The sequence below is a fragment of the Pristiophorus japonicus genome, chromosome 9 (assembly GCF_044704955.1).
Source record: "Pristiophorus japonicus isolate sPriJap1 chromosome 9, sPriJap1.hap1, whole genome shotgun sequence".
NCBI classification, from domain to species: Eukaryota; Metazoa; Chordata; class Chondrichthyes; family Pristiophoridae; genus Pristiophorus; species Pristiophorus japonicus.
In genome coordinates, this window is record NC_091985.1 from 218,068,674 (window position 1) to 218,084,563 (window position 15,890).

At 46.4% G+C, this 15,890-nt stretch overlaps 1 protein-coding gene across 7 annotated transcripts in view; it reads right to left on the minus strand.

Moving 5' to 3' along the window:
- LOC139273703 (zinc finger protein 436-like) overlaps positions 1–15,890 on the minus strand; it is a 93,953-nt gene that overhangs the window by 14,049 nt on the left and 64,014 nt on the right. For 6 of the 7 annotated variants that reach the window (XM_070890733.1, XM_070890734.1, XM_070890732.1 and 3 more), the window contains 2 exons: positions 14,531–14,619; positions 1,056–8,444 (listed from right to left, as the gene is read on the minus strand). In XM_070890733.1, coding sequence (XP_070746834.1) covers positions 7,342–8,100 — 759 coding nt within the window. In that variant the 5' untranslated portion in view covers positions 8,101–8,444; positions 14,531–14,619 and the 3' untranslated portion in view covers positions 1,056–7,341. Of the gene's footprint in view, positions 1–1,055; positions 8,445–14,530; positions 14,620–15,890 lie in introns of those variants that run through there. The other variant, XR_011595304.1, reaches the window with a different exon arrangement.

Below are 15,890 nucleotides of genomic sequence, written 5' to 3' on the forward strand. Positions count from 1 at the left end.
AAATCACCTCTCATACTTCTGAGCTCTAGATAATATCGGCCGAATCCACTTAATCTCTCGTGATAGGACGATCGGTCGGGGCGAGGGGGAGTGGGTGTCGGGTCTCGGGTCAGGGTGGGGGGGGGGTTAGCGGGTCTCGGGTCGGGGCGGGGGGGGGAGCGGGTGTCGGGTCGGGTCTGATCGGCGGGGGGGATCGGGTGCCTGGTCGGCGGGGGGGCGGGGAGCGGGTGTCGGGTCGGGTCTGGTCGGCGGGGGGGGGAGTGGGTGTCGGGTCTGGTCGGGGGAGGAGCAGGAGCTGGCCGTGGGAGGAGCCTCATTCACGCAGCCCCAGTGCGGCCATTCAGCCAGGGCTAGGGGCTGCGTGCTTTGGGCCCCTCCCACACAGTTCGGCGCCTGGTGCTACTGCACTTGCGTGCCGACTGTAGCGTGCAAATGCAGAGGTCCCGGCACTGTTTTCAGCGCCGGGACCTGGCTCCGCCCCCCCCACAGCTCGTGCTGGCTGCGCCGAGGGCCAGAGGACCTGTAAGTAGGTGGAGAATACCGGGGATTTTTTTAGGCGCCGTTTTAGGCGCGAAAAACAGGCGCCCAGCTCGAAACTTGGGCCCCATATTACAGGAAAGATGTGAGTGCACTGGAAAGGATGTGGAGAAGATTTACAAGAATGTTGCCTGGACTGGAAAATTTTGGCTATGAGGAAATATTGGAGGTGCTGGGTCTGTTTTCTTTGCAACAGAGGAGGCTGAGGGGAGACCTGATTGAGGTTTATAAAGTTATCTGGAGCCTGGATAGAGTGGATAGGAAGGATCTGTTTCCCTTGGCAGAGGTGGTCAACAACCAGGGGGCATAGATTTAAAGTAATTGGTATGAGGTTTAGAGGAAATATGAGGGGAAATTGATTTGCCCAGAGGGTGGTGGGGCTCTGGAACTCACTGCCTGAAAGGGTGGTAGAGGCAGGAACACTCACCACATTTAAAAAATACTTCGATGTGCACTTAAACATTTCCTAACATAGATGAGACTGCACACAGGGAGGTTAAAGTAACAGTGACCTCAGTCTTTATTAAGACACTCCAGATTCAGGAACAGGCCTTAGGGGCCGGCTTATATACAGTGCTCCGAAGGGATGCTGGGATCCCTTGGGATTTCAGGGGATGCACTCCCTGGTGGCGGACATGGGAGTGCATGCTTTACAGATACACAACATCACTCCTCCCCAAAGTCAAAGTGAAAACTATTTACAAGGTGAGGCGGTCGGGAGCCTTTCTTTCCCTGGTGGACCGCCTCGGTACAAATGTCTGTTCTGGTGTGTTGGCTGTGCCCTCGCTGGGCTGGCATGTTGTTGGCCCTGCAGGGCTGCTGGGTGAGCCTGGCCTTGCTGGGCTGTTGGGCATGATGGGTTCAATTTCCTGGTCCGGGGTGGTGTCGTTGATCCTTTGGGTGTGTGTTGTGGGCTCGAAAAAGGTGGTGCCTGCTGTGGGCTGTTCAGAGCAGTCTGTGAACCGCAGCCTCGTTTGGTCCAGGTGCTTTCTGCAAATTTATCCATTGTCTAAGTTGACTACAAACACCCTGCTCCCTTCTTTGGCTATCACTGTGCCCGCGATCCACTTGGGACCATGTCCATAGTTTAGCACATACACAGGGTCATTCAGATCAATTTCCCGTGACACAATGGCGTGACCATCTTTTACATTTAGTTGCTGCCGTCTGCTCTCTACCTGATCATGCAGGTTGGGGTGAACCAGCGAGAGTCTGGTTTTAAGTATCCTTTTCTTGAGTAGCTCAGCCGGGGGCACCCCCGTGAGCGAGTGGGGTCTCGTGCGGTAGCTGAGCAGTACTTGGGACAGGCGGGTTTGGAGTGAGCCTTCTGTGACTCGTTTAAGGCTCTGTTTGATTGTTTGTACTGCCCGCTCTGCCTGCCCATTGGAGGCTGGTTTAAACGGGGCCCAGGTGACATGTTTGATCCCATTGCAGGTCATGAATTCTTTAAATTCGGCACTGGTGAAACATGGCCCGCTGTAGATGGCAAACATGGGCCTCAGGCTTTCAATGGTGGCGGTGGCAGTGCTTCCCGACATTATTTCACATTCAATCCATTTTAAAAAGCATCCACCACCACCAGGAACGTTTTACCGAGAAACGGGCCCGCATAGTCGACATGGATCCTCGACCATGGCCTGGAGGGTCAGGACCACAAACTTAGTGGTGCCTCTCTGGGCACGTTGTTCAACTGAGTACACATGCGGCATTGCCATACACAGTTCTCTAAGTCAGAGTCGATACCGGGCCACCACACGTGGGATCTGGCTATCGCTTTCATCATTACTATACCCGGGTGTGTGCTGTGGAGATCCGAGATGAACGTCTCCCTGCCCTTTTTGGGTAGCACTACGCGGTTACCCCACAACAGGCAGTCTGCCTGAATGGGCAGCTTGTCCTTTTGTTGCTGGAATGGCTTGATTAGCTCTTGCATTTCAACGGGGATGCTGGCCCAGCTCCCATGCAGTACACAGTTTTTTTTACTAGGGACAGCAGAGGATCTTGGCTGGTCCAAGTCCTAATCTGGCGGGATGTGACAGGTGATTCATCATTTTCAAACGCTTCCATGACCATCAACAAGTCTGCGGGCTGTGCCACCATCAACAAGTTTGCAGGTTGCGCCATTTTCACCCCCGTGGTGGACAATGGTAGCCAACCGAGAGCACCTGCACAGTTCTCGATGCCTGGCCTGTGGTGGATGGTATAGTTATACGCTGATAGTGTGAGTGCCCACCTTTGTATGTGGGCTGAGGCATTAGTATTTATCTCCTTGTTTTCAGCGAACAGGGATATGAGGGGCTTGTGATTGGTTTCCAGCTCAAATTTGAGGCCAAACTGCCACTGATGCATTTTCTTTACCTCGAACACACACGCTAATTCCTCTTTCTCAATCATGCTGTAGGCCCTCTCGTCCTTAGACAAGCTCCTGGAGGCATATGCGACTGTTTGCAATTTGCCCGCAACGTTAGCTTGTTGTAATACACACCCGACTCCGTACGATGACCCATCACATGCTAGCACAAGTCTTTTACACGGGTTATACAGTACAAGCAGCTTGTTGGAGCATAAAATGTTTCTGGCTTTCTCAAAAGCAATTACTTGTTTTTTCCCCATATCCAATTCTCACCTTTATGCAATAACACATGTAGGGGTTCTAAGAGGATGCTTAACACCGGTAGGAAGTTACCAAAATAGTTGAGGAGCCCCAGGAACGACCGCAGCTCTGTGACGTTCTGATAGCCTCTGTCTTGGCATATGTGGGCCGAATGCCATCCGCCGCAATCTTTCTCCCCAAAAACTGCACTTCTGTTGCCATGAAGATGCATTTTGACCTCTTCAGCTGCAGCCCTACGCGATCCAGTCGCTGGAGGACCTCCTCCAGGTTTTGTAGGTGCTCGACGGTGTCCTGACCCATGACCAATATTTCGTCCTGAAAAACCACCGTGCTTGGTACCGACTTGAGTAGGCTCTCCATGTTTCTCTGGAAGATCGCTGCAGCCTACCGAATTGTTGACTCTGCCCAATCTTATTATTCTCTAAGTGCATGTTACCATGTTGTTAATAATAGAATCGAGCATTTTCCCTACTACTGATGTCAGGTTAACTGCTCTGTAGTTCCCCGCTTTCTCTCTTCCCTCCTTTCTTAAATAGCTCAGTTACATTTGCTATCTTCCAAACCACAGGAACCATTCTAGACTCTGGAATTTTGGAAGATGACAACCAATGCATCCACTAGTTCTATAGCTACCCTTTTCAATACCCTAGGATGTAGGCTATCAGGTCCAGGGATTTTATCGGCTTCCAGTCCCATTAATTTCTCCAGTACCATTTTTTGATGAATATTAATTTCTTTCAGTTCCTCATTCTCGCTAGACCCTGGGTTCTCCAGTAGATCCAGCAAGTTTTTTGCACCACTTTCCATGAAGACAGACATAAAATATGCATTTAATTTCTCTGCCATTTCCTTGTTCACATTATAATTTCTCCTGTCTCCTGTAGGGGAAACACATTTACTTTTACTAAACTTTTCCTTTTTACATACCCATAGAAGCATTTGAAGTCTGTTATTTTGTCTCTCACTAGTTTACTTTCATATTCTATTTGCCCTTTCTTAACAATTTCCTGGTCCTCCTTTGCTGAATTCCAAAATCTTCCCAATCCTCAGGCTTACTGCTCTTTTTGGCAACATTCTAAGCATCTTTCTGTCATCTAATACTATCTTTAACTTCTCTTGTTGGCCACGGTTGGACCACTATTCTTGTGGGATTTTTGTGCCAAAAAGGAATGTGTGTTTGTTGTAAATTATGTATTAATTCTTCAAGTGATAGCCATTGCTTTTCTACCATCATACCTTTTAATGTAGTTTCCCAATCTACCTTAACCAACTCTCCCCTCATACCTACATAGTTTCCTTTGTTTAGATTTAAGACCCAAGTTTCAGATTTAACTAAATCACTTTCAAACTTAATGTAAAATTCTATCATATTATAGTCACTCTTCCCTAAGGGCCCCTTTACTATAACGTTATTAATTAACCCTTTCTTATTGAACAATACTAGATCTAAAATAACCTGTTCTCTAGTTGGTTCCTCAACATACTGATCTAGAAAACCATCTTGTATACTTTTCATGAATTCGTCCTCCACACTATTACTGCAAATTTGGTTTCCCCAGTCTATATGCAGATTAAAGTCCCCCATGATTATTGTATTACCTTTGTTACATGCACCTCTAATTTCCTGATTTATACTGTGCCCTACATTACCACTACGGTTTAGGGGCCGACAAACAACTCCGACCAATGTTTTCTGCCCCTTGCTGTTTCTTAGCTCCACCCAAACTGATTCTTGATTTTCTGAGCTAAGATCCTTTCCCTCTACTGTCTTTATCCCATCCTTTACTATCAGGGCTTCCTCTTCTCCTTTTCTATTTTGCCATCTCTTCTAAAAGTTATGTATCCTGAAATATTTAGTTCCCAACCGTGGTCACTTTGCAACCACATCTCCGTAATGGCTATTAGATCAAACCTATTAATTTCTATCTGTTCTACTAATTCATCTATTCTGTTGAGAATTCTTTGTCCATTAAAATATAGTGCTTTTAGCTTTGACTTTCTTCTATTTTTCCTTGATGTCTCCTTAGTCCGTAATGCCCTATTACCTTTGTTACTCTCTCTGTCTCTTCCTGACCCACTCTGCTTATTGTTATCCAAAACTCTGCTTTAGATCCTTGACATGTCTCTTTTGCTTTTTCTCTGAATCTAAACCGTGCTGTACTTTCCTGGATCTCCCCACCCCGCCTTCAATAGTTTAAAACCCTGTTTACTGCCTTAGTTATTCAATTCGCCAGGACACTGGTTCCTGCCCAGCTCAAGTGAAACCCATGGCAAGGGAACAGCTCCCTCTTTGCCCAGTGCTGGTGCCAGTGTCTGTAAAGCATAACCCCTGCCTCCCACACCACTCTTTGAACCATGCATTTAATGTTCGAATCTGCTTCTCCCTGTAACAATTGGTGTGGGGTTCAAGTAACAATCCAGAGATTATTACCTTTGCGGTTCAGCTTTTTCATTTGAACCCCAACTCCTCCATCTCTTTCAGCAGAACCTAGCCCTACCTATGCATTAGTCCCTACATGGTCCACGACAACTGCATCCTCCCTTTCCCACTCCAAGTTCTGACTCTGATCTGCCCCAGGGAGGGGGCAATGTGTGATGTCCCTGTGGGGTGCAGTGTCTGACCCTGAGCTGCCCCAGGGAGGAGGCAATGTGTGATGTCCCTGTGGGGTGCAGTGTCTGACCCTGAGCTGCCCCAGGGAGGGGGCAATGTGTGATGTCCCTGTGGGATGCAGTGTCTGACCCTGAGCTGCCCCAGGGAGGGGGGCAGTGAGTGATGTCCCTGTGGGGTGCAGTGTGTTCAGTGTCTGACCCTGAGCTGCCCCAGGGAGGGGGCAATGTGTGATGTCCCTGTGGGGTGCAGTGTGTTCAGTGTCTGACCCTGAGCTGCCCCAGGGAGGGGGGCAGTGAGTGATGTCCCTGTGGGGTGCAGTGTGTTCAGTGTCTGACCCTGAGCTGCCCCAGGGAGGGGGGCAGTGAGTGATGTCCCTGTGGGGTGCAGTGTATTCAGTGTCTGACCCTGAGCTGCCCCAGGGAGGGGGCAATGTGTGATGACCCTGAGCTGCCCCAGGGAGGGGGGCAGTGTGTGATGTCCCTGTGGGGTGCAGTGTCTGACCCTGAGCTGCCCCAGGGAGGGGGCAATGTGTGATGTCCCTGTGGGGTGCAGTGTCTGACCCTGAGCTGCCCCAGGGAGGGGGCAATGTGTGATGTCCCTGTGGGGTGCAGTGTCTAACCTGAGCTGCCCTCGTTCCTCCTGCTTGAGTCACGCACCTCTCAGTCGGAGTTAATTGGAGGGACAGCGTCATCTACTGGACACAGGAGGTATTTCAAGGCACATCATGTCCAGCGCCATCCCAAAGAAATTCAAAGCCAAACTGCAGATTCCATTAATTTTATCAATTGTTGAACAAAGTTTAGCTCAATTTGTTGCAGCTTTCAGTACTTGAAGAAATCCCTTTAAAGAGTGAAGTATAGATGTCTCCACAAGATCCTGCAAATCCCCTGGGAGGACAGACGCACCAACAGCCGTGTCCTTGACCAGGCTAACATCCCCAGTATTGAAGCACTGACCACACTCGATCAGCTTCGCTGGGCAGGCCACATAGTGCGCATGCCAGATACGAGACTCCCTAAGCAAATGCTTTATGCCGAGCTCCTTCATGGTAAACGAGCCAAAGGAGGACAGCAGAAACGTTATAAGGACACCCTCAAAGCCTCGTTGTTAAAGTGCGACATCACCACTGACACCTGGGAGACCCCGGCGGCAGACCACCGAGGTGGAGAAAGTACATCCGGGAGGTCGTTGAGCTCTTCGAGTCTCAACGCAAAGAGCATGAAGAGGCCAAGCACAGGCAGTGGCAAACCAGCCCCACCGAACCCTTCTCTCGACGAATGTCTGTCCCACCTGTAACAGGGTCTGTGGCTCTCATATTGGACTGTTCAGCCATCAAAGAACTCACTTTGGGAGTGGAAGCAAGTCCTCCTCGATTCCGAGGGACTGCCTATGATGATGAGATGCAAACACAATTAGTATTATTTTTATCTGACCCATTTCCCATTGATTAATTGGTCAAATATCCAGAATATTAAACTCCAGCCCAGTTATAGGGTAATCAATATCAGCAGAAAGAAACCCCAACGGTCAGAATGAACACGATTCAGTCTGGGATAACAGTAGTAGCCAAACCCTGCAGTCACTTGTGAACTCGCTGGTGTCTCAGCAGGTGGAATGATCGAGTGAATCGCTTCCCACACACAGAGCAGGTGAACGGTCTCTCCCCAGTGTGAATGCGCTGGTGTGTCAGCAGGTGGGATGACTGAGTGAATCCTTTCCCACACTCAGTGCAGGTGAATGGCCTTTCCCCAGTGTGAATGCGCTGGTGTGTCAGCAGGTGGGATGACTGAGTGAATCCCTTCCAACACAGTGAGCAGATGAACGGCCTCTCCACAGCGTGAACTCGCTGATGCACCAGCAGGTGGGATGACCAAGCGAATCGCTCCCCACAAACGGAGCAGGTGAACGACTTCTCCTCAGTGTGAACTCGCTGGTGTATCAGCAGGATGGATGAGATAGTGAATCCCTTCCCACATACAGAGCAGATGAACGGTCTCTCCCCAGTGTGAACTCGTTGGTGTGTCAGCAGGCGGGATGACACAGTGAATCCTTTCCCACATTCAGAGCAGGTGAACGGTCTCTCCCCAGTGTGAAATCGCTGGTGAGTTAGAAGGTTGGATGAACAAGTGAATCCCTTCCCACACTCAGAGCAGGTGAATGGTCTCTCCCCTGTGTGAATTCGCTGGTGAGTTAGAAGGTGGGATAACCGACTGAATCCCTTCCCACAATCAGAGCAGGTGAATGGCCTCTCCCCGGTGTGACTGCGTCGATGAATTTCCAGATCAGACGGGGAAATGAATCTCTTCCCACAGTCCCCACATTCCCATGGTTTCTCCATGGTGCAGGTGTCCTTGTGTCTCTCCAGGTTGGATGATCAGTTGAAGCCTTGCCACAAACAGAACACATGTACGGTTTCTCCCCGCTGTGAATGGTGCAATGTTTTTTCAGGCTGTGTAACTGGTTAAAGCTCTTTCCACAGTCAATGCACTGGAACACTCTCACTCGGGTGTGTGTGTCTTGGTGCTTTTCCAGTCACACTGATGTTTGAAATCTATTCCCACAGAAAGAACAGACAAACATTTCTCCTTCCACATGCAAAGGCCGATGATATTCAGGTCCGGAGGAATCGAGTGATTCCGTTTGGTTTGAGTTTCTCATCTGCAAATCCTCCCCTTCCAATACCTTGGAAAAGGAGTTTACAAAAATCATTACTGCAAGTACAGGGCAGAAATTCAGAACACACAATTCTAGATTCCATGGAACATTTTTTCCTCTCTTGTTACATAGAAAGATAGAAAATAGGTGCAGGAGTAGGCCATTCGGCCCTTCGAGCCTGCACCACCATTCAATAAGATCATGGCTGATCATTCACCTCAGTACCCCTTTCCTGCTTTCTCTCCATACCCCTTGATCCCTTTAGCCTTAAGAGCCATATCTAACTCCCTCTTGAATATATCTAATGAACTGGCATCAACAACTCTCTGCAATAGAGAATTCCACAGGTTAACAACTCTCTGAGTGAAGAAGTTTCTCCTCATCTCAGTCCTAAATGGCTTACCCCTTATTCTTCCTCCAAAGCTGTAAATCACTGTCCTATGCACTCTCCGTCCTCCCTGTGCTGAAATTCAAACACATCGCACGTCTGAAGACAGCGTATCCTCTGCTCCCAGTTTTCACCACCAACTCTGTCTGGGTTCAGTCCCACACTCACTGGTACCCCTCCCCTGAAAGTGCTGACTCTGGCTGGGTTCAGTTCTACACTCACTGGTTCCCCTCCCTCTCCTCCCCTGAAGGTGCTGACTCTGGCTGGGTCCAGTTCTACACTCACTGGTTCCCCTCCCCTGAAGGTGCTGACTCTGGCTGGGTTCAGTTCTACACTCACTGGTTCCTCTCCCTCTCCTCCCCTGAAGGTGCTGACTCTGGCTGGGTTCACTGGGATCCTGTAGCCCCGCCCATACTTTGCTCTTTTGCAAAGATCGCCACACATGCGCTCTACGTCTCGATGAATCTCGGTGGCGACGCATAAACCTGCAGCTTTCCTATAATAATAACTTTGATTTATATAGCACCTTTAACGTAGTACAATGTCCCAAGGCACTTCACAACAGTGTCACAAGACCAGTTCACCTAACATTTGTCCCAGGACATTTGGAAAAGCATAATTCAGTCAAGCAGAGTTAGCATGGTTTTTATCCTGCTATGGCCCCAGCTTCTGATACACGTTTATGTTTATAGATTCTGTCCCTTCCTGTTCCGTTTTTGTTTCCCCCAATGCTACACTGCTCTATTGCCTTCACCTTATTCTTTGAGCTTTTAGGTTTCTGCTCACCTGAACCCTACCCACCACTGATTGCTAAAGCTCTCTCTGCAGCCCTAGTTATTCGGTTCGCCAGGACCCTAACCCCAGCACATTCCAAGTGGAGTCCGTCCCAAGTATAATGTGGGAAAGTGTGAGGTTGTCCGCTTTGGCAGAAAAAATAAAAAAGCAAATTATTATTTAAATGGAGAAAAATTGCAAAGTGCTGCAGTACAGAGGGATCTGGGGGTCCTTGTGCATGAAACACAAAAAGTTAGTATGGGGTACAGCAAGTCATCAGGAAGGCAAATGGAATGTTGGCCTTTATTGCAAGGGGGATGGAGTATAAAAACAGAGAAGTCCTGCTACAACTTTACAGGGTATTGGTGAGGCCACACCTGGAGTACTGCATGCAGTTTTGGTCTCCTTATTTAAGAAAGGATATACTTGCACTGGATAAGATAAGATTCACTCGGTTGATTCCGGAGATGACTTATGATGAGAGGTTGAGTAGGTTGGGCCAATACTCATTGGAGTTCAGAAGAATGTGAGGTGGTCTTATTGAAACATATAAAATAATGAGGGGGCTCGACAAGGTGGATGCAATGAGGATATTTCCACTCATAGGGGAAACTAGAACTAGGGGACATAGTCTCAGAATTAGGGGTCACTCATTTAAAACTGAGATGAGGAGGAATTTATTCTCTCAGGTGGTTGTAAATCTGTGGAATTCTCTGCCCCAGAGAGCTGTGGTGGCTGGGCCATTAAATATAATTAAGACGGAGATAGACCGATTTTTTGAGCGATAAGGGAATTAAGGGTTATGAGGAGCGGGCAGGGAAGTGGAGCTGAGTCCATGATCAGATCAGACATGTGCTTACTAAATGGCAGAGCAGGCTCGAGGGGCCAAGTAGCCTACTCCTGCTCCTATTTCTTATGTTCTTATGTTCTCATTACATAGTGCCAGATCTAAGATAGCTTGCTCCCTGGTTGTTTCCACAAAGTACTGTCAAGGAAACTATCCCAGATACACTCTGAATTCTTCGTCAAGACTATCTTGGCCAATTTGATTTGTTCAATCAATATGAAGATTAAAATTGTCCATGATTATTCCGGTTCCTTTTTTTACAAGCCTCCATTATTTCTTGATTTATACTCCATCCAACAGTTTAGATACTATTAGGGGGCCTATAGACTACGCCCACCAGTGAGTGTAGTATTTATTCTGTATCTGTCAGTCTCTGGTTAGCGAATGTGGCTTTTCCTTTATACATGTAAGTTTATGGTATGGAAGGGAGGTTTTCACTCTGTACCTATCAATTACTGGTAAGTGAGTGTGGGTTTCATTCTGTATCTTTCATTCTCTGGTATGTGAGTGTTGGATTAACACAGTCCTTGTCATTTTCTGATATGTGAGTGTGGGTTTTACCTGTGTCTGTTTCTGATATTTGTGTGTGGGTATTACTCTATCTCTCAGACTATGGTATGTGAGTGTGAATTTTACTCTGTATATAACAGTTTTCGGAGTGTGAGTTTGGATTTCACACTATACTTGTCAGTCTCTGTTATATGTGTGGATTGTATCGGTAAATTTCAATCTCTGGTAGGTGAGTGTGGGTTTTACTCTCGGTCAGTTTCAGGTAATGTGTGCTTCTGTCTGTACCTGTCTGTTTCTGGTATTTGAATGGGGCTTCATTCTGCACCTTTCAGTTTTTCTGATGTGAATATGGGCTTTAATCTGTACCTGTCAGTTTCTGGTATGTGAGTGTGGGTTTTATTCTGTATCCATCAGTCTATGGTATGTGAGTGTGTATTTTACTCTGTATTTGTCAGTCTATGGTATGTGAGAGTGGGTTTTACTCCATCTGTCAGTCTCTGGGATTTGAGTGTGAATTTTTCTCTGTATCTGTCAGTTTCTGGTATATGGGTTTGGGTATTATGTGCAAGTGTCAATCTCAGTAACATAAATGTGTATTTTTGTCTGTATCTTTCACTCTCTGGGATGTGAGTGTGCGTTTTATTCTTTATCTGTCAGTCACTTTTATGAGAATGTGGATTTTACTCTACAGCTGTCAGTCTCTGGGATGTGTATGTGGGTTTTACTCCTGTCAGTTGCTGTTATGCGAATGTGTGTTTTATTCAAGTGGGTGAATGTGGATTTCACTCTGTATCTGTCAGTCTCTTGTGTGTGAATGTGGCACTTTTTATCTGTACCTGTCTGTTTCTGTTATGAATGGGGTTATATTCTATAGGTCACAGTTTCTGTTATGCGAGTGTGGAGTTTACCACATTCTACCTGTCTGTCACTGGTATGTTAATGTGTGTATGTTTTCTGTACCCATCAGTTGCTATTATATGAATGTTGATTTCATTCTGTGCCTTTAAGTATCTGGTACAGCTGTGGTATTGGGGGTTTGACATTGAATCAGTCAGTCACTTTCAGGTCAGTGTTGATTTTACTATCTATCTGTCACTCTCTGGTGTTTTATTCTGTATCTGTCCATCACTGGGAAGTGAGTGTGCGTTTCATTCTGTAGCTATCTGTTTCTGATATTTGAGTAAGGGTTTTAATCAGTACCTGTAGGTTTCTGTTATGGGAGTGTGGTTTTTAATTTGTATTTGTCAGTCTCTGGAATGTGAGTGTCCGTATTACTCGATCTATCGGTCTCTGTAATGTGAGTGTGGGTATTACTCTGTATCTATCAGTCTCTGGAATGTGAGTGTGGGTATTACTTTGTATCTATCAGTCTCTGGAATGTGAGTGTGGGTATTACTCTGTATCTATCAGTCTCTGGAATGTGAGTGTGGGTATTACTCTGTATCTATCAGTCTCTGGAATGTGAGTGTGGGTATTACTTTGTATCTATCAGTCTCTGGAATGTGAGTGTGGGTATTACTCTGTATCTATCAGTCTCTGGAATGTGAGCATGGGAATTACTCTGTAACTAGCAGTCTCTGGAATGAGAGTGTGGGTATTACTCTGTATCTATCAGTCTCTGGAATGTGAGTGTGGGTATTACTCTGTATCTATCAGTCTCTGGAATGTGAGCGTGGGTATTACTCTGTAACTAGCAGTCTCTGGAATGTGAGCGTGGGTATTACTCTGTAACTAGCAGTCTCTGGAATGAGAGTGTGGGTATTACTCTGTAACTATTGGTCTCTGGAATGTGAGTGTGGGTATTACTCTATCTATCAGTATCTGGAATGTGAGTGTGGATATTACTCTGTATCTATTGGTCTCTGAAATGTGAGTGTGGGTATTACTCTGTATCTATCAGTCTCTGGAATGTGAGTGTGGGTATTACTCTATCTATCAGTCTCTGGAATGTGAGTGTGGGTATTACGCTGTATCTATCATTCTCTGGAATGTGAGTGTGGGTATTACTCTGTATCTATTGGTCTCTGGAATGGGAGTGTGGGTATTACTCTATCTATCAGTCTCTGGAATGTGAGTGTGGGTATTACTCTGTATCTATCAGTCTCTGGAATGTGAGTGTGGGTATTACTCTATCTATCAGTCTCTGGAATGTGAGTGTGGGTATTACTCTGTATCAATCAGTCTCTGGAATGTGAGTGTGGATATTACTCTGTATCTATCAGTCTCTGGAATGTGAGTGTGGGTATTTATCTATCAGTCTCTGGAAAGCGAGTGTGGGTATTACTCTGTATCTATCGGTCTCTGGAATGCAGAAGTGTTTTTTTTCTGTACCTCTCAGTTTCTGGTGAGTGACTGGAGTTCACTCTCTAACTATCTGTCCCTGGTATGTGAGTGTGAGTATTTGTCTGTAGCTGTAAGGGCCTGGTAGGGGAGTGTGGGTTTCACTCTCAATCAGTCAGTCAATCTCAGGTATTGGAGGTGATTGTGATTCTTTCTCAATCTGTCATTCAATGTGTCTGAGTGTATGAATCATTATGTTAATCCCAGTCTCTGGTACTGTTTGAGAGTGTGGGATTAATTCTGTAGCTGTCAGTTTCTGTTACTGTTTGAGAGTGTGGGATTGATTATGTATCTGTTAGACTGGTGATGTGTGTGAGTGAGAGATTGATTATGTATCTGTTAGACTGGTGATGTGTGAGAGTGTGGGATTGATTATGTATCTGTTAGATTGGTGATGTGTGAGAGTGTGGGATTTATTATGTATCTGTTAGACTGGTGATGTGTGTGAGTGTGGGATTGATTATGTATCTGTTAGACTGGTGATGTGTGCGAGTGTGGGATTGATTATGTATCTGTTAGACTGGTGATGTGTGCGAGTGTGGGATTGATTATGTATCTGTTAGACTGCTGACGTGTGAGAGTGTGGGATTGATTATGTATCTGTTAGACTGGTGATGTGTGAATGTGTGGGATTGATTATGTATCTGTTAGACTGGTGATGTGTGAGAGTGTGGGATTGATTATGTATCTGTTAGACTGGTGATGTGTGTGAGTGTGGGATTAATTATGTATCTGTTAGACTGGTGATGTGTGTGAGTGTGGGATTGATTATGTATCTGTTCGACTGGTGATGTGTGAGTGTGGGATTGATTATGTAATTGACAGTCTCTTGTACTGAGCTATTCTTGCTCTTTGTGACTGTTGGATTTGGTTCCTTCTCCACCTGCTGTAGGCGGATGATAGTTTGCGATTACCGATGACTGTCTCAGGAGGAGGTTTGGTTCAGGCCATTACCTCTGTTTCTCTGCTCTTGTATGACAGCAGTTGGGTTTGAGAGTCAGTGTACAGACACCAGTGTGGATTGACACCGTGTCAGTGTCTATCTGTTCATGTGTCTGAGTAAAGGATCTGCCTTTCAATGCAATATGATTGGACTTTGGAACAACATATTATTGTACTGCTCCAAGTGACTGTGGGATTCATAGCATAACTCTGGGAATTTGGATCACTGTGGGACTGACAGCTTCTGCTATCTGTGGCAATATGATTGCGGTCAGTTCTGTGTCTCTGCGCTCTGAGTGATAATGTACTTACTGTGTGTGAGAAGGAGCTGCCTGCACTGTTTCTTGTGTTCCGGGTTGAGGAAAGATCAAATTTATTCTGGCTTGGTGAAGTATTTTGCTCTGAGAATAATAATAGAACACTATTAGTTATGATATGGACAGGCAATGGAGAGAATAAATTTATAATTCATGTGTTTGTGCATAATAAAGTAAAGTATCTGGAGAGAGGAAACCGTGATACAAACAGAGTCCTTGTCTGACCTCACTGCAGTACAGCGACACTCAGATTTTCCACACCAGGTGTGTAGGACAGTTCTATAGAAAGTTATCAGCATCCAGACACAACCCAAAACCAGCACTGGTCCATGAATGGGACACCCGATTGGCACAGTCCAGGTTTATATCTCCCACTCCCATGGGACTACCTGTACAATTCTGAATCGCTTCCTGGAATATAACCACAGGTACCTGGGTTGTACAACAATTGTTCTCAGTCTATTGAAACCGAGCTGAGGGCCTGTGTCATTAACAGAATGTCACAGTTACCAGATGCTGATGTATCTGAGGGAGCGACAATGTATCTCTCGATCACCAGCAACATGGTTTTGGAGAATTCAACGCACCGAAACAAAATAACCCATTTTTGAAATGTCTCCTATCACATTCCTCTTTTGGTATCTGCAGTAGATGCACTTTGTGACACTCCTCACATCCAGGCTCTGTTTACACTGTTTAATGTCCAAGAACAACAGACACTGAGATTGGAACTGAATCAGGAACATTCACTACTGATTTGGGGAAAGAAAGCAGCAATGATTTGAAAGAGCGAGGTGATTTACTTTCTCTGTTACCTTACACGGAACACACACAGCCAGAGAATGGCCTCTCCCTTCCCCCACTCACTCCATGTTCTGGAACGACTTCCTGCTCCACTCTGCCTCTTACAGACAGCCCCCGACTGCCGCTGAACTTACCCCGACTCAAAGCCCATCTGCGGACACAGTCCCAATGCGATGAGCTGCTGTAAGGAGGCTGCTGTTTGCTCCCTTACTCGGGCCTGGGATATTTCCGCTCCCTGATGTGTTCAACGATCATCAGCCCAGCACAGAGGAAACGGCAGCCGCTGACAGAGCTGGGGGAGGGGAGCTCACATGAGCCCTTCCCGTTGGTTTAAACACTGTGGGGAGGGGAGGAGCAGCGTGTATTTAGCGCATGTTCAGACCATCTTTTTGTCACAAATTAAATTAGCAAAAATGGGATTATTTCACAAGTTGCTTTTATCACTAATTAAATGGGCCACATTGCGAGCATATTAGTTATCATCCGAATTACTGAAAAAATGATTGTGTGAGCCTGACACTGGAGTACGAGTGCCTAAACTGTTTTACTCA